The 20147-nt window shown below is 38.4% G+C and overlaps 1 protein-coding gene across 5 annotated transcripts in view; it reads left to right on the plus strand.

The window, feature by feature from the left end:
• The first annotated feature begins 635 nt into the window (after positions 1 to 635).
• The window catches only part of LOC150091181 (uncharacterized), a 210898-nt gene continuing 191386 nt past the window's right edge, over positions 636 to 20147 (plus strand). For 3 of the 5 annotated variants that reach the window (XM_090382576.1, XM_090382584.1, XM_090382593.1), the window contains exon 1: positions 636 to 907. In XM_090382576.1, the coding sequence (XP_090238702.1) occupies positions 741 to 907 (167 nt within the window). In that variant the 5' untranslated portion in view covers positions 636 to 740. The remainder of the gene's footprint in view (positions 908 to 20147) is intronic. The other 2 variants (XM_090382602.1, XM_090382610.1) reach the window with 2 other exon arrangements.

Here is a 20147-nt window from a genome sequence, read left to right on the forward strand (position 1 = left end):
ATTCAAGGAGGACTAATATCAAATTTTCCTAATGTGAACATATTTTAAAAAATATTTTTGTCAATTCCTGATTCAAAGGCATCAGTAGAACGACCGTTCTGTGCTTAAAAGAGTTAACAATTATATTAGTAATTCACTTGGAGAGGAAAAATTAAGTAATTTGGCAACAATCTGTATTGAGATTGAGATTGATATCACAAACAGGATTGATTATAATGAACTGATATACAATTTCTCAGCCCAAAAAGTCCATATAAAGTAGTATGAAAATACTTATTAGTTTAAGTGTATGTGTTATTTCAGAATTATTTTTCTGGATTATATAATTTTCTTATCGCATATAATTTGTTTTGTTGTCACAATAAAATGAAATTGAAAATGTTCTTTATTAGTTTTTTGTTTACAAGGGGCCCCCAAATTCCATTTTGCCTTGTGTCCCATCAGGGTATAACGCGCCCGTGTATGAAACTAAACTGGGTAGGGGTGTTTGCATTTCGGCATCGCTTCAGTTATTTCAGTGTTGTAATTTGTAAATTGACATGGCGCAAGTGAGATCACGTGGCACAACAGTTTTCGACGTCACTACTGAACCAAGGATTGCTGCAACGATGAAATGTAACCACGAGTTTTCTCTCCTTTAAAATGTAAGATGCGCACTTACGAAGCGCATGGTTTAAGTATTTGTAATCGAATTGGTACGCAGAGAAAGTGTTTTTCTTGACGGTGTGAATATTTGCAACATGGAAGAAGAGACAGCGAAAGATTGGATATTAACTTTGGAAAATTTAATATCAAGTGTGACATTTTCAGAAGACTGTGTGGGTGTATTAACATTACGAAGTTTGCTGTTGTGGGAGTACCCATTATATAGCATTTTTGCTTTGGTTAATTTGACTGTCATGTGTGGGTAAGTAACGAGTATGTCATTTTGAGTGTTTTTATTTATTTATTATTATTATTTTTATAATATTCCTTGTATATGTGTGCTATTATACTTGTATTGGTACTTAGATCATCTTTCTTTTAATTGATCTGGAATGATTCAGAAGGATGAAATTCATTATTATGAACCTAATGGTAAGTAGAACTATCACAAAGACTTGTATAATCTTTACAACTCTTTTGAATTATTCATTGATAGTTCATTTTGAGATAAAAATATAAGTATAATCATTGGTCTATAATTTAGTGTAAGTGAAACTGCTTAATTCGGTATGTTCACAATTTAAATTATGTTCCGTTCGAAGTGTAACCTCATAGAAACTCGCAGATTCTTGTTTCAATGCAGCATGATAAGAGGGCCTTATACGGCTATGCATTAAAAGAATAATTGTAATGGGAGTAATCGTAATAATTTTTTTGTAGACTATTCAGTATTTTTTTTTTTCTCCATTTTCCCAGCACAATAATTCCCATGAAGAAAAAAAAAAACATTGTTGAGAAATGTTTCACATTCACTTTTCCGATTCTCCTATCCCAAGATAGGAGATATACCTTCTATCTTGGGATAGGAGAAGGTATATCTAAGATATATTCCCTATAAGACCCATATTCTTCGGCTGTTTATTTACTTTCACAGCTTTTCTTCCCCCGGTTACCCCAGCATGAATGGACATTTTCGTTTATGTATAACAATAAAATAAATATTGTATATACAATTGGTATGACATTACAACTGAATGATTTTACAGGACACTTTGAGGAATGAGTGGTGTTGGCCTTACGGCCATGTGTAGGAATGTAAAATTACGTTTTGGTTATAAATACAACGCATCACGAAGTAAAAGGGCGAGCGAAGTAATATATATATATATATATATATATATATATATATATATATATATATATATATATATATATATATATATATATATATATATATATATATATATTTTTTTTTTTTTTTTTTAACTTGATAAAAGTAGTGGATTATTTTGGGGAGAGTGAACCAACTCTCGTTTGTGTATCGCCATTGGCAGAGAACCAACATTGTGTTTACAAACTGAAGAATGTGAGTCGTTGCGATACTTATAGACTTTCAGTATTGTTAATCTACTTTTAGTATCATAATGCAGCCCCCCCCCCTTTTTTTCTTTAATGTCGTTAATATTTGTGGGTTGGCAAAAGATGTAAGTAAAGTAATAAAGCTTTCGAGCATTCATTTAAGATGACCAGGAATTTTTTTTTTTTTTTGATGGGATATATTTTATACAGAAGAACAGGATAATTATAAAGAGACTTTCAGTATTGTTTATCTATTTTTAGTATCATAATGCTGCCCCCCCCATGGTTTTTTTTTTTTTTTTTTTTTTAAATGTTTGTGGGTTGGCAAAAGATGTAAGTAAAGTAATATAGCTTTCGTAGCATTCATCTAAGTTGACTAGATTGTTTTTGAAGGGGTACATTTTCTACAGAAGAACAGGAAGTTCATTGCTCTAAAGCAATGTGGGAGGGTACAAGATAGTCTGGTTTGATTCATAAAGGGATCTGTCAGGTCCCCAAACAGTTTTTCTGGAGGTAGGGAGGGCACAGCCTATTCTGAATTTTTAGTCGGTCAATACTAAACAGACAAGGATAACTTCCAGATCTGTTTTAAAATTGATTTTTCTCAGTGAATTTTTTTTTTTTTTTTTTTTTTTTAGTACTTTGTTTTTAATATTCATTGTAGTTACTTTGGAATTAAGGTGGGTACAGTACATCTCTAAAAGATGCAGAGGTTTTTTTTTTTTTTTTAAGTACCAGTAAATTGTACTGTGCAGCAAACTTTCAAGGGGTTCAGTTTATATGCATTTCTTGGTGTTTCTATATGAATTTCGATGTGCTGGTTCTGAATGAGCTTAGTTTTTTTTTGCATAAAATCAAAGGTTTCCCCGGAATTAAGTGGATGCCCTGTATTCAGGGCTTCCATGTGCTGGTGTACGGGTTGTGCACACAAAAGCTTCTAATCGGGATGGGGGTGATATCATCTGGAGTATGAGTTTAAAAACAAGAATGAAGGCTATTGTGATATCAGGTTACATTATGTCTGTCAGGTCATTGATGCATTTATTTCTTTAATGTTCAAAATGCAGTGACTTCTTGGATTTATTAGCTTTGTGGCTTTCTGATGAGATGGAGCACATTAATCAGTCTGTTGTATTTATTTTTGTTTCACATTATTGGTTACATTGTTGTGGTTGGTTTTTGTCTGTTTATAATGATATTTCATGCAATTTGGACTCCATCAATGGAATGCATATAGGAGATAGGAGGGATTATATGCTTGAAAGCCTTGTGGATTAACTCGAGGCTTGAGGGAATCTGCAAGGCCCTAGGGGGAAATCTTTATCAGCATGGCCTGCATTTGTAGGTAGTAGGAATTGGTTTTGTACAGATGGTATTCATTTGAACAAAGGTGATGCCAGGATTTTCATCAGTATCATTGAGGATACCTTAAGGGTTCAGGGAAACTGCCAGTTATGGGGAGAAGGGTAATTTATATCCGCATTTATCTAATGATATTGGTCAAAGTAATGCTTGTACATGCCTCATGGATTCTTGTTTGTTGCCACTACAACTGATGTTGATAGGATGTTCTGAGGGTAGCAATGTTTCAAAGGAGAGGGAAGGTATAGCTTGTGATACAAACCTAAATGACTTCAAGGGGTGTGTCAGGATAGTAAACTATACAAGATTACTTAGTCTCAACTGTGTCTACAGTCAAGTCACGGTTGTCATCAATAAAATGGCTAAATTTGAACTCCTGGTTATTAAAAATAATGTTGATATATAATAGGGCTAATAGAAATGTGGTTCCACCCTGAAATTGGTGACAATGATTTCCACTGTGGTATGTATAATGTATTTAAGAAAGATAGGAGGGGTTTATCAAAAGCAGCCTTAGCACAAAAAGAGTTTTTGCTGAGTCTGAAGTTATGCCTGCCAGCATAGAATCAGTGCAGTGCAAGTTAGTTGGAAGCAAAGGAACAATGAGAGTGGGAGTAATCTACAGACCAGAAGATTGTAAAGAATATGACAAAAATCTTTACATGCAGATGGGATGTGCAAGCAAATGTGAATGTCTTATTATGGGTGACTTTAATCTGCCCTGGAATAAATGGGAGGGAAACTCATGAATGGAAAAGCTTTTTTTAAATAAGCTGGGTGATTATTATTTGTACCAGCATATTAGAGAAAGTACTAGAGGTGAGAATATTCTTGATGTCATGATTACTAACGATTCAGATGATATCACAGTGCTTAAGGTACAGGACCATTGTCAGGAAGTGATCATGCAATCGTCAGCTGCAAGATGAAGAAAGACGTTGCTGTAAATAAAGGTAAAGGCATGTGTTTAACTTCAAAAGAGGGGAATTTGACAGTGTAAGGTTCTATATCGCATCTGTGAACTGGGTGGATTGTCGAGGGATGGTAAATACATTTGAATTATTGGAATACTTTTAAAGCAAAAATTGGAACACAGAAGCCTTGAATGCATACATACCTTTAAGAAAATACTGCAGGAGGAGGATGCTGAAATGGATGACTGCAGAGCTGGCTGGTCAGATAGAGCAGAAAAAGATAGCATGGGACAGTTATAGAGCAATGAAAAGTACTGAAGCCTACAAGGTACAAGTTGATGTGTAATGGTACCACAGATTACAAATTTAGGGTCCAAAATGCTATTGTGATTAGTGACCATAGAGGCATCTCATATAATTGTTGTGTGGCTGGCACTCTTAGGATCTGGTTGGATACTGGCGGGTTTGCTATTAAGACTGTTAATTGGGAAATTTTTGATAATTTGGTGGGGAATCATATTAATCAAATTGGTGGTTGGGAATTTACTTCTGCTTCACAGAAAGCCAACATAATAACAGAAGTACTTCAAGAGGCTAGTAGAGTCTCAATGAGGAAGAAGAGGAAACCTGTCAGGTCTGTTCCATGTTGGGATCCCATCTTAGGAAAGGGTTTGATCTTCAAGGAAGAGCTTTCAGTGCTCTAGAAGGATAGCCAATCCTGATGTGGCTGAGTTGGAAAGGAATTACATTGAGTTAAGAAAGGAATGTTCTAGAAAAATAAAGATGTTTAAGCATCAAGCATGGCAGTCTTTCATGGAGCATGCCAGGAACTTAGATCCTTGGGGTTCCATTTATAAAATTATTACTGATAGGATTCACCTTGATGAAATCACCTAGTGTTCTAAATGAGAGCCAGTAGGACACTATTAAATGGGCCAAATCTGTCTGAGGTCATGTCAGAATTATTTTTAAAAGACTATAACACTGTAAATAATAGTGTACAAAATAAAATTTTAAAAGAGAACAACGAACATTTCTTTGAAGAAAGGGAAGTGCCTTTCTTGTGAAACTTAATGTAGCCATGATTTAGTTAAAGATGGGAAGGCTCTGGGGATTGATTTCCTAGAGACTTGTGTTATTAAGCACTTTTACTTGAAGTTTCCACTGATCTTGTTGGATACATAAGTCATATCTTATGACTGGCATTTTTCCTAAGATTTAGAAAATTGCTGTTTTTCAAAGTAATCTTTAAGAGTCTGGTTCATTCAGTGGTCTCTCCAATGTCATATTGCTCAATTTCTGTTTTGCCAATTTTGGGCAAAGTGTACGAGAGACTGAACATCCTAAGACAAGATATGAATCCTTGGGCTTGTCATCTTCTACTGAGAATGCAATCAGAAAATTAATTACAACAGTTCAGGAGTTGTTGTGGCGATATGTGCTCAGTTTATTCATGGACTTTAGGGGTGCATTTGATGCCCTGTGGTAATATCCTATGCAAGGCTAGAACTGCCCTCTGTTCCAAAGATTTCTTTAACATCTCTAAAGACTACTTTTCTGACCACAGGGTAATGGTCTGGTCCCATTGGAAAGAAGAGTTCTGTGTCGTGGAGCGTGAGTGTTCTCAGGGCTTGATCTTCGGGCCTTATGTGGAAAATAGTTTTGGATGAATTTTTGGAGCATGATATGGGTGACACTTGTGTCATCTGCTGTGCCGATGACGTAGTTTTAATTGTTGCAGGCCGTTCTCAAAAAACAAATGATGATAATGCTAGATGATAATACTTCAGGAATTCCTAAACTGGTCAAATTTATACAAGCTACAGATTTGAAATTTCTACAGTTTTTTTTATTTTATTTTATTTTTTTTTCCCAAGGGGGGGGGAACGTGTGGTCATGCTTTTAAAGGGTAAGCCGAGTTTGATTAGGCCATCTCTTTTAAGCTGTGGATACGTCTCCCTGAGGTATGCAAGGTGTGTGAGGTATTTGGTTTGTACCTGGAGAATCTTTTTTTTAAATGCATGTTGAATATTTGGAACAGAGGATTAAATTATTGTATACCAAGCTTCAGAGGGTTACTATGGTGAAATGGGGAATTAAGGGCTAACGTTTAAATTTATTATATGCAAGTGTTTTTGTCTCCATAATCACTTATGCTGCCGGAGCTTGGTTTATGAAGGCTGAAAACTCAATAGTGAAGAAATCTTCTTTTGGCCCAGAGATTTGCTCCTCTGGGTATTACCCATACTTGCACTGTATCTACAGATGCTATTCAGTTTGGTCTGATAAATTGCCTACTGATCTGTTGGTCATTTGTGCTGGACTTATGTATTGCCTGAGGCAGGGTATCCGTGTAGAGATGTTAGGTGCGGTCCTGCCCGAAAGGTGGGAGGGGAGGAGACCTATGGCCTCACTTTTCTAGTGAGGCCATAGGTCGGAGAAGAGTTTGTGATGAGCTTGTAACTATATGGCAGAATCGTTGGAACGGCTCTGAGAAAGGTGCAGAAACGTTTTTATTCCTGCCATCCATCTCTGCTGTGATTTACAGGATTAGACCCTGATTGCATTAGCATTAGTAGAGGCATATGATGCAAGAAAGCAAGCTTATTCAGCATCAGCCAAAAAACAAAAACACAACCACTACTCCCATTTCACCCCTCCGTTCATTCGAAATACCTGTCCAGCTGAGCCTTAAATTTGTTTAGGCTACTACTTCAACAACAAGTGATGGAAGTCTATTCCACAAACCAACTGCCCGCTGGCTAAAGGCAAATTTCCGCACATCTATCCGACATCCGTCCTTCCTCAATTTGAATTTATGCCCTCTCAGGTGATTATTCTGAGCAAGAGGAAGAATCCCATCGGCATTGAGTATGCTCAAGCCATTCAAAGCCTTATACACCTCTATCAGATCACCTCGCCGATGCCTAGTGTCCAGACTCTGTAATTTGCAAAACTTAAGCCTTTCTTCGTAAGAGCAACCCTTTGTTCCATTCACTAATCTTGTTGCCCTTCTCTGTACTCGTTCCAGCAGCTCTACATCCTTCTTGAAATGAGGCCTCCAGACCTGTATACAGTACTTAAGGTGTGGCCTGACCAATGCCTTATACAAGGGAATAATCACATCCCTATCCCTGCTAGAAAAATTCCTGTATATCATTGACAAGACACCATGAGCTACTCTTGCAGCTCGTCTGCACTGCTCAGAGAACTTCATATCTGCCTGCACAATTACCCCCAGGTCCTTTTCATTCTCTACCACTGTCAGCGTAGTACCACAGAGTTGATACGTTGATCTGGTGTTACTGTTTCCCATATGTAGTACTTTACATTTGTCAATGTTAACTTCATTTGCCACCTTTCAGGCGCCTCTGTAGCCAGGTGGGAAGGAGCAGCAGTGCATAGCACATGCTTCTTGATTAGACCGGGGTTCGAGCCTGTCACCACCAAATACGGAGGATGCGGAAAGGTCAGGGAATGACCACCGCATATTCCCGGAGCAATATGGCCTTAGTTGCTAATGCTCCTGAAAACCAAATAACAAACAACAGCCACCTCTCAGCCCATCTGCTCCACCTTTCCAGATCCTGTTGCAGCAGCATATCATCAGTAGTGTCCTTAACAACCCTGCCAACCTTTGTATCGTCGGCAAACTTGGACATTAAGCTTGATATACCATCATCAATATCATTTATAAATACAGAAAACAACAATGGACCCAACACTGAACCCTGAGGAACTCCACTAATAACATTAGTCCACGTTGAGGTGTCCATTGATTACCACTCTCTGTCTTCTGCCACTCAACCATCCCTTTATCCATAGCAGCAATTTGCCTCCAATGCCATACTGCTCCAATTTGTGCAGCAGTCTTCCATGCGCAACAGTATCAAAAGCCTTTCTAAGATCCAAATATATAATATCAAAGTTATTCCCTGCATCCAGTTCTTTTGTGACTACATCATAGTATCCAATCAAATTGGTAAGACAAGACCTGCCCTTAACAAAACCATGCTGTGTCTGAGCTGTAACTGAATTCTTGTCTAGATGATCCTGCAGTGCTTCTTTAACCAGTGCCTCCATTAATTTTCCTGGAACCGAAGTTAAACTAACAGGTCTATAATTACTTGTGTCAGCCTTTGATCCTCCTTTGTGAATTGGGGTTGCAATTCAATTTGTATGCCTGTTGGGCATGGCCTAAGTCTAGGCTAAATCAATTCAGCTTGGTCCTTTTTTGTTTTTGCAGGTAGATGGAGACTGGCATTCATGTCATGCTTCACTGTCCATATTATGTTCTCACACACACATACACAGAGCTGTGCCCTAGACTATTCTGTTACTGGACGAAGCAAAGCACGGTGTACCTGTATGAGGTTCAGAACAGAAATCGGTGGCACTGTATATATGTTGAAATTGCTCAAACAAATTTTTTAAATAGAGATGATTAATTGAAATTAATATTGTAAATATTATTTAAGGCTTTATGGAAATTTTGTAATTGTTTTTAGTGTATATGGGCTCATTGCCTTGGGGGGCATAATAAATAAAATATATAATGTACCACAAATAAGGTTAGGGAGGCCAAGGCAGTGTATGAGAAAGCATTTGCCAACAGAGCAAAGAATGGAGACAAGGAATTTTTCATGTATGTGAATACAAGGAAGAAAAAAGCGAATCAGATTGGACCCTTGTGCACTGGGTTGGGAAAGTCTTAGACAATCCAGCTGATGTTGCGAATGAATTGAACAGGTACTTTGCATTTGTATTTACTGATGAAAGACCCTTTATGTCGAGAAGAGGCTGAGCCATATGAAATTAATGATGTCATATACAGATGATTGTTTATTAGGAAAACTTTTGAGCATAAAAGCAAGTAAGCTTTCCGAGTTGATGTCATATACCCTGTAGTTTTGAGGGGGAGCACGAGGGAGTGTATTGAACCATTGAAGTTAATTATAAGGGCATCTTTAGATTCAAGGGAGATTCCTTTAGTTTGGAGAAGTGCCAATGTATTGCTGATACATAATAGTGGTTGTGAGTGAAGTTGGTAACTACAGACCAGTTAGTCTGACTTCAGTGGTAGGAAAAATCTTATTATAAAAATCTCAATCAATGATTGAGTGTGATCCAGGGATATTTAGATAGATGTGGCATTCTGAAGGACACACAACATGTCTTGATTAAGGGTAAATCATACTTAACTAACTTAGTAGGCTATTTTGACAGAGTTACTCATGAGCTGGATTGAGGGAATAATTTTGACATAGTTTATTTGTCATTTGATATTAGCAAAGCATTTGATTTGGTTTACAATAAATCATCAATACAAACGTTAATCGTATATTTAGTCGTCACGGGCTTGAACCCTGGTCCGCTCAAAGAGCGCGTGCTACTGCACTTGCACTCCTGACCACAGCTACGTCAGTGACTTCAATGAAGGGATAGAAGGCATGATGTAAAGATTGGCAGAGTTGTTAATGATCAGTGCCAAGCAGCGCTTCTTTTTGATGACTTGAACGGTCTTCAAAGATGGTCATAGAAGTGGTAGCCATGTTTTAATGCTGCTAAATGCAAGGTCTTACTTACACTTGGGAAAAACAACCCACAAATATTGTACAGGTGTCTCAAAACTATTGGTACAAACGTTTAGGGGAGGTAGGTAACATCTAAAGGAATGTGAATCGCAAACGAACTCGTAACAGGAAACGTCACGAGAAAGTAGTAGCAGAGGTACAAGAAGCTGAAATGACAAGACAGTAATTAGTGGTAAACATTTATTTGACATAATATTAACAATGGAGCAAGAGATGGATGCATTTCATGATGTTACAACAGATGCTCGAAGGTGCCACCATGAGACACGTTGCATGCGTGACACCAATGCAGCATGGATTGGCGGACACGGTCGAACACACCTGGAGTTTCTTTGACAGTAGCAGCCGTGCAGACAAGTCTTGCTATGAGATCCATTTCCGTCTCCACAGGCGATTCATACACGATAGATTTGAAGGGCCCCCCTCCCCACAGAAAGAAATCAAGGCTTGATAAATCAGGTGAGCGTGGGGGCCAGGCAACGGGTCCACCACGGCCAATCCATCGACGCCCAAAATGCCTGTTCAAATGGTCACGAGCACACCTTCCATAATATGCAAGCACCCTGTCATGTTGAAACCAAATGTTGTCTCACATTTACTGGTCAAGTAACCCTGGTAGAACTTGTTCATTAAAGATCCGATATTTAGCAGAGTTCATGCAGGATGGTAACAGGTATGGGTTGACTAAGCAGTCACCGACCATACCTGCCCACACATTTATTGCAAAGCGATGTTGTGCCGCATGGGGGTGCACACTGTGTGTGTTGTCGTGAGCCCACACATGAGCATTGTGCTGATTGAATAAGCCTTCCCGAGTGAAATAAGCCTCATCTATGAACAAAACCTACTCTAGAAAATTCAAGCCTTGAACACTTTCTTGGAGAAACTACTGCGCAAAAGCCACATGTGCAGGATGATCTTGGGGGAGCAGTAACTGAACCCTTTGGAGATGAAAGGGGTGTAAGGAATCATCGTGCCAGACACGCTGTACACTGCAATGAGACACTCCTAAGGCAGAGGCAACGGCACGTGTGCTGGTAGTAGGATTATTCTGGACGGCATTCAACACACTCTTCCATGGTGGGAGTTCGCGTTGAACGTGGTCTGCCCACACTACTCCTGTTACCTCTAAATGACCCATTATTGCACAAATTTTGATGCACACACGCAAACAAATGGTGGTCCAGTACATGCCTGTCTGGGATGAGTTCTCTATAAATTCGTTGAGCGGCTCGTCCATTGCCCTCTGCTAATCCATACACTAGGTGCATGTCTGCTAGCTCACAGTTCGTATATCGGTGCATGCTCTTCGTGCGGCGACTACTGCTTGAATGAGTAAACCAGAAATTTTCCTTCTCGCGAACTGATGAACAGCGCCGTCTACCGACTTACGGTGACGTTTCTGGTTATGGGTTCCTATGCGATTCACATTCCTTTAGATGTTACCTACCTCCCCTAAACATTTGTACCAATATTTTTGAGACACCCTGTATACTTGATGGGGTTGAATTAAAAACAGTGGATGAGGAAAGGGATCTGTGAGTTTATATGGGTAGATATGAAGTTTTCTGAACAGGCTAAACAGGTAATCAGGGAAGCCCATGGTGTCCTATCAATATTATGACCTCCCTACCTCTACATCATAGCATTTTATCAAATGCTATGATGTAGAGGTAGGGAGGTCATAATCCTATGTATAAGGCAATTGCAAGAAAACATTTGGAATATCTTGTTCATATATGGAGACTCATCTGAAAAAAGACATTCAGCTTCTTGAAAGAGTCCAAAGACCGGGCAACTTGAATGGTGAGATTGGCAGAATGCAACAGTATGAGGAAAGACTCCGATTTATGCGGGTTACAGAGCTTGGCAACCAGGCACCACATAAGTGGCCTGATTGAGATTTATAAGACTCTGAGAGAGATTAGTAAAATGAATGAAGGTGGAATTCTCACTGTTCTTAACAATTGGGAGGAGTTGGGGGAGACATGTTACAATTAACACTATGTTCTAAACTAGGGGTCCCCAAAGTGGTCAGTATTGACTCGCATGGGTTGATAATAGAATCTACAGGGTCAATTGGGGGTCGATTAAACATTTTTACTTGTAGCCATAAATTTCAGGCCAAGTCCAGAAATAGAAGAAATAGCCAAGATTTTAATACAAAAATATAAAATATCTATAGCTTATGTTGAGAAAATTTAGTCATTTTTGAATGACTGAAAATTTTTGTATTTAATATTTAAATTAATTTTTAAATTTATTTATTTATTTATCTAATATAGTTCTCCCCTAACTTTACCTTGTTTTCTATTACAGTGGAATCTCGTTAATACAAAGTTCAAGGGACCTAAATTTTCACGTTTTGTAATAGAGGTTTGTAGTAACGAGATCCCCTAAAAGTGTCAAAATTTTACCATTATTTATTATTATTATATATAATTTTTTTTTTTTTTTTTTTTCTTGGTACATACTATATATCTAAGAATAATAAATAAATAAAATAAAAACAAAAGCTTTGTCTAGCAATACAGTAATAGGAATAACATTTTTTAAAGATTACTTTATTTGTATGATAAACTAAGAGAAAAGCAATATTAAAGGAAATGAAAATATTGTACAGTATATATTTTGATATATACAATATTTTAGTATCACAGTAAAAATAATTACAATAATTATAAAAGGAGACATAAAACCATTAAGTTTTTAATAAATTAAGTTAATTTAAAGAAAGAATCCAATGTTGTTTGCACAGTTTTTGTCCTATATGCATTTTTAACTACAGCACAGATGTTATCAAATGTAATAGTTGTTTCTTTATCAACGTTACTGCAGGCCAAGATATATCTCTATTATGTTCATTGCATTTTGGGCATCTTTTTTAGATGGCAGTGTGCACGCAAATCTTCACTTTTGCTGTCGCTGGCAACAAAAACAGCATCATTTTGTTTGGTACCGAGCAGCTGTTCTGGTGTTGCAATGGTAGCAACTTCATAATCTACCTTCACAAACTCTTCAAATTTGCCAAACAAAATTCATATGCTCCTTCAAATTCCTCCATTCCTCACTGTTGCTATCACATTAGTCTGCTGGACCGTGTTTTTTGATGATGTTCTCTCCAAAGCCACTCTTACTGAAGTTGATTATAACACTTGATGTTATAATCAACTGAATAATACTTTCCCAAGCAATAACAAGGTTACGGATAGCATCCAAGACATTCCAATTTGGCTGCAAATTGTTCCCTCCTTCTACGATGCGGATCAAGTACTTTATCAGGCGTTAAACTGGTGGTATTGGGGGGGTAAAATCAACAGCTGTATATTTGTCAACTTAAGTGTCTTGGCAGAATGTGCTGTACAACAGTCTAGAATCATGAAAATGTTCCTTTTTTTTCTGAAGCCATTCTTCTGTCCAATTCTGATAACCAAGACTGAAAAATTCTGATCGTAAGCTAAGCACATCTATTGGCCTCATAATCACAGGGAAGTTGGTTAACTGCTTTAAAACATGTTGGCTTGGAAAACTTACCAATCACAAGTGGGCATAGTTTTGTACTGCCATTTGAATTGCAGCATAACAGAAAAGTGTCTTTGTTTACTTAATAAGACACGATAGGAGGGAGTATATGATGAGAGCCTTGTCGATCAATTCGGTCCTGGAGAGATTGTATTTGCTGATGCTATCGAGGCAGAGTTAGGTGGGTCGAAAAACTGCTAGTTTGGGGGGGTTAACAGTAGCTGCTGGCAGAGGTAAAAGTGATTCTTGCACTACTTCTATTGAAATGCAATTGAGCAGCAACCTGGAAATCAAGGCAATGGGAATTTCCAGGACTGCTGGGAGTCATAGTGGAACAAGTAAATACATGGACTGTGTTAGGATAACTAAGAGTAGAAACAGGTGCATGTATACTTGCATGTACAATAATGCTAGGAGTATAGTTAATAAATTCGATGAGCTTGAAGTGCTAGTCAAGATATCAAAGGCAGATATTGTTGGGATATCAGAGATGTGGTGTCACAGATATAAGGAATGCAGAACTGAAATTTGGGGAGTACAATGTGTACAGACAGGAAGGGAGGAGGGGTTATGCTGTTAGTTAAGAAACATAAAATCTAAGGAAGTGCATCCAATTGATGTTGGTGGACAATGCAATATTGACTCTGTTTGGTGTGACATAAGCACTGGGAAAGGAAAGGTGTCGGTTATAGGCCTAATGGATCTGATGAGTATAATGAGCAATTGTGCAGAGAAATAGTGGGCCAGTAGATTAGTGTGTCTTATAATGGGGAGATTTTAATTTCCTGGATATTGACTGGAATTTGTGGGTCGGTCACTTGCACACTAGCAAGGCTCTTGTGGATTTATTGGATGATTGTTTTCTACAGCAGCATGTTCGGGAGGCAACTAGAGGGAGTGATACTCTTGATCTGATTATCAGTAATCATTCTTCATGAATCTGCAGATAAAGGAACCACTAGGTGGCAGTGATCAGTGTGCTGAAGTGGGATTTACTCAGAGGTAACTACCATCAAGGGTAAGGGAAGGGTTTTTGATTTCGTAAAGATGATTATGGTGGTCTGAGACAGTATTTAAATTCTATATGGTGGAACCAACCGACGATGTTACCAACAGCAAATTCAAAATAGGAAGCATTCAAAGAATTAAGCTTGGAAGCTACTAGGCTTTTCATACCAACTAAGAAATATTGTTCAAGATTTAGGCCTAAATGGATGTCAGATGAACTAATTAAACATGTGACAGAGAAGAAAAATGCATGGGATACATATAAATTAACATGTGACACAGAAGCCTATGATAGATATAAGCTGATCTGTAACCAAGTTGCAAAGGAGGTTAGGCAGGCGAAGGCAGATTACGAGAAATCTTTGGCAAAGGATGCAAATAAAAACAGCAAAGAGTTCTTTACTTATGTAAATTTTAGAAGGAAGGGGATGAATCAGTTTGGTCCACTTGATATCGATGGTTCAACTGTTGATGATCCTGCTCATGTAGCTAACAAACTAAATGAATATTTTGCATCGACATTCACACATAAGGAGTTATTCAGGGAGGGGAATGCCAGAGGTGTATTCAACTCTGGCAGTAAGCTAGATAATCTTGTAATAAGAGTAAAGTGGAGGAGAAATTGTTGAAGATAAACACAAGAAAAGACACCTGGGGTGGATAGAATCTATCCAATTATATTAAAGGAGGTGGCAAAGGAAGTAAGCAAACCCTTAGCCATAATTATGAGTGCTTCCATGGATTCTGGGGATGTACCCTTGGACTGGAGATGTACAAATGTGTCCACAAAGGAGGATCAAAGGGACACATAGGTAATTACAGACCTGTTAGTTTAACTTATGTTCCAGGGAAATTAATGGAAGCACTGGTTAAATAAGCATTGCAGGATCATCTAGACAAGACTTCAGTTATAGCTCGGACACAGCATGGTTTGTTAAGTGGAAGTCTTGTCTCACTAATTTGATTGGATACTGTGATGTAGTCACAAAGGAACTGGATGCAAAGAATAACTTTGATATCATATATTTGGATCTTATAAAAGCCTTTGATACTGTTGCACATGGAAGACTGCTGCACAAATTGGAGCAGTGTGGCATTGGAGGCAGATTGCTGCTATGGATAAAGGGATGGTTGAGTGGGAGAAGACAGAATGGTAATCTATGACAATGCTCTTCATGGACTAATGTTATTAGTGGAGTCCCTCATGTTTCAGTATTGGGTCCATTGTTGTTTTCTGTATTTATAAATGATATTGATGATGGTATATCAGGCTTCATGTTCAAGTTTGCAGATGATATGAAGGTTGGCAGGGTTGTTAATGACAGTACACTGCTGCAACAGGATCTAGAAAAGTTGAGCAGATGGGCTGAGAGGTGGCAAATGGAGTTTAACATTGACAAATGTAAAGTACTACATATGGGAAACAGTAACCCCAGAGTAACGTATCAACTGTGTGATACCACACTGAAAGTGGTAGAGAATGAAAAGGACCTGGGGGGTAATTGTGCAGACAGATATGAAGTTTTCTGAATAGTGCAGACTGTCTGCAAGAGTAGGTCATGGTGTCTTGTAAATGATGTACAGCAATTTTTCTAGCAGGGATAAGGAGGTGGTGGTTTTTTTTTTTTTTATGAAAACCCCAAACACGAAAGGTATCAAAACCTATAGTACCGTGCATGGGTTGAAGGAGAAGTATGGGGGGGAGGGGGATGCCGGAAACTTTGCTCTAGAGACTAAACATGGGTTTCACCACTTCAAGCCTCCAATAAGCAAAGTGATTATCCACTTGTATAGGGCAGTGGTCAGACCACACCTTGAGTACTGTATACAGGTCTGTAGGCCTCATTTTAAGAAGGATGTAAAGCTGTTGGAATGAGTATAGAGAAGGGCAACAAGATTAGTGAATGGAACAAAGGGTTGCTCTTACGAAGAAAGGCTTAAGTTTTGCAAATTAGTGTCTGGAGACTAGGTGCTGGCGAGGTGATCTGATAGAGGTGTATAAAGCCTTGAATGGTTTGAGTATGCTCAATGCCGATGGGATTCTTCCTCTTGCTCAGAATAATCACCTGAGAGGGCATAAATTCAAATTGAGGAAAGACAGATGTAGGGTAGATGTGTGGAAATTTGCCTTTAGCCAGTGGATAGTTGGTTGGTGGAACAGACTTCCATCCTTTGTTGTGGAAGTTGATAGCCTGAATAAATTTAAGGCTCAACTGGACAGGTATTTCGAACGAACGGAGGGGTGAAATGGGAGTGGTGTGTGTTTTTTTTTTTTTTTTGCTGATGCTGCATAAGCTTGCTTTCTGGCATCATATGCCTCTACTAATGCTAATACTAAATTACACTTTTGCATTTGAATGTAGAACCAAAATATAACCTTGGTCTATATCCAACATCTACTGCCAACTTAATACAGATCTGTACAATACCAACAACACAACTCCCTTACCATTGAACTCCTTGACACAACAGCAACATACACATAATACTAAACATCAAAGTTAAATAGTTCATCTAAATTATGGAGATTAGCCAAAAATTCTTTTGTATGGCTAAAAGCTAATTAATTAAAATTAAAACTCGTTTACATCTTAGCTTCAATTAGAGAATAACTATATACAAAATTATACTTTTGAATTTGGATGTAGACCCATTATGTAACCTTAGTCTATATCCAACACCTACCGTCAACTTAACACAGACCCACCACATTATTTACCCTTAAATTCCTTGACACAAAAGCATCATAACTGTACTAACTTCATTCGCAAATTACCATAAAATTACCTCTTCGCTTACACGGTAACTTCCTATAGGCAACCTGACAGCTGTGTTATTATACAGTCAGTCTTTCAAGAACTTCAAGTAACCACAAATTGTATCTGTGAAATTAAGACAATCATTTCAATATTTCCCATTCCTAATCAGCTCTATCGGTTGACCTATATCAAGTCAACCCAAATATGCTCACTCATGCTTTGTCTTCAAACCAAATCAAAACCATTAACAAAACTATCAGTTCATTATGTCTATCTTTAATCCTAGGTAAAAAAAAACTAATTCCAGTTGTTCAACAAGGAACAGAGCTTTAAAAGATCAGTTAGAAAAAGAAAACTCGTACTCATTCCAGAACAAGGTGAAAACCAAAATCACACTAAATTAATAAACTCTAGTGATTTCTACCCAAAAGTCTTTTACATCTTTTAAACACCTTACCTGCAAAACTAGAGAAGACCATAAATTGGATATATTGTTTTGTGATAGCAGTGTCTCATAATTATGAAATTCTTCTGTTATCAGTTGTGCGATGGTAATCGTTTAGTAAATAGCAGTTAATTATGCACTCAACAGTAAAGTAGTTATTTTCTAGATAAAAATAGCTTTCACCCTTAGACTTAAGCTCCTGTTGTACTACTGGAAAAGATCATTTATATTCATATCACACAATGTGAGCATTATTTTTTTTCAAGCACAGGAGAAACTTCTCTTATTGATCAAATCATTCAAACATAAGTAACCCTTCATTCCTATCTCGTCACAATTCTGCAAAGATATCAATATCTATGCTTAATGCATTGTTTGAGCATTATCATACATGGTGCAGTGTCTTCCCTACAATCAGGCTTACTATCGAGGTTGGCAGGGTTGTTAATGACTGTAATGGCAGTGTGCTAGTGCAAAAGAATCTAGAAAATTTAGGCAGATGGGCTGAGAAGTGGCAACTGAAGTTTAATATTGACAAATGTAAAGTTCTGTATATTTATGGGTAGAAATAACCCCCAGAGAAACATACCAACTGTGTGGTATTACACTTAGGGTGGTAGAAAACGAAAAAGATCTGGGAGTAATTGTGCAGTCAGATCTGAAATTTTCAGAGCAATGCAGATAGGCTGTCAGAGCAGGTCATGGGGTATTGTCAATGATATATAGGAATTCTGTTAGTAGGGAAAAGGAGGTGATTATCCCTTTTGTATGAGGCTATGTGACCATGCCTTGAATACTGTACAGATCTGGAGGCCTCATTTTAGGAAGGATGTAGCTTGAGCATGTACAGAGAAGGGCAACAAGATTGGTGAGGGGAATGAAATGGTACTCTTATGAAGAAAGGCTTAATTTCTGCACCTCAGGGGACATAAGACATTGGTCCTTGAGGTTGTCATAGACATTCTCTCAGATATGCCAGACAAGCTGTTCTTGCTACCTGGGAGTCTAAAACGCTGATGGAACTGATATTCGGGTGACACTCAAGTCATAGTGGACCCAATTTCGGCGAAGTCCGGACGGTCTATGACAGCCAAATCCTCTGCTTGCACCTTCACGATGGTGGGACTGTTAGTAATCCTGGGTATAACCTTCATGCACAAGAACATGGTGGTTGACCACCCAGGTGTGAACCAACGTAAGCAGGGGTCGAGGTGTGGCACCCACACCACATGGAGGAACGCCGCCCCTCTATGTTACCAGGCAGTACTAGGTGGTAGATGACTCTCATCAACCGGTGAAATAGAACCACTTTGCTTATTGGAGGCTTGAAGTGGTGGAACCCATGTTTAGTCTCGAGAGCTAAGTTCCGGCCAACCCTTCCCTATCTCTTCCATCATGCAGTATGATTGGTGATTTTTGAGGTTATGATGAATGTCGTGGCGAGATCCAATATTCCTTACATTTCGAGGGTACAGCTCTAAAACGGTGTTCGCAGGCCGGCCGCTAGTTAGTACACCGGACCGAACCTATTGGTAACTCACTAGGAAGCTTCCGGATCAGCTAGTGTATAATCTTGCTACCTCTACTCTGCCAGATAGTGACTGGAGGGAGTCCGAGTACTGTGTATGCGGGGAGCATTGTCGAGGCCACATTATGTCAAGGATCTGGGTATATTCTTACCACATGTACGCCATATCCAAAAATTTCATTACTTCATACAGCATGTCCCACCCACTTTTTCTTACTATTCAATACACCATGAATTGTCAAAATAATAGAGCTAGCTTATCTGCGAAAAGATCTAAACCTCCCAAGGACTTCCTAATTCATTTCACAAATATACGTGGTCTCAATTCTAATCTCAACGATGTCCATTTCCACTTGCAGTCTTCCAAACCCCGTGTACTTTTTCTGACTGAATCTCAGTTATCAGTTGATTCAACTACTGCTCATCTCAGATGTCCAAATTATTTGCTGTATGATTCCTTTCACCTCAAAGGTGGTACTTGTGCATATGTCCTTTCTGATATTCCCTGTCAGAGACTTGGCAATTTGGAATCTCCTCTCTTTGATCTTCTCTGGCTTAAAATCTCTCTACCTCATTGTGTAAAATTCATCTGTTATCTCTACCGTTCTCCCAACTCCACTAATCCCTTGGAGCTCTTTGACTTCCTCTCTTTGCAACTTGACTTTCTCCAGTCCAACTTTCCTAACAGTGAGGTAATTTTCCTTGGTGATTTTAATGTTCACAACTCCAGCTGGCTTCCCTTTTCTAGTCACACCGACCCAGCAGGTCGAGATGCTGAGGCTTTTGCAATTACTAATGACCTAGCACAGATTGTTCATTTACCTACAAGAATACCAGACAATCCTAATCATACAGCCAATACGCTTGATCTTTTTCTCACAAACAACCCTTCTAAGTACACGGTCGAAGTGAGAGGTCCTTTAGGCACTTCAGATCACAACTTCGTGATTGTCTCTTCTCCAATGGAACCTTTATCTCATAGCTATTCCCAACCTCGTATTGTTTGGCATT

This window comes from Mastigoproctus giganteus, chromosome 1 (genome assembly GCF_048544385.1).
Source record: "Mastigoproctus giganteus isolate SK-2022 chromosome 1, ASM4854438v1, whole genome shotgun sequence".
NCBI classification, from domain to species: domain Eukaryota; kingdom Metazoa; phylum Arthropoda; class Arachnida; order Uropygi; family Thelyphonidae; genus Mastigoproctus; species Mastigoproctus giganteus.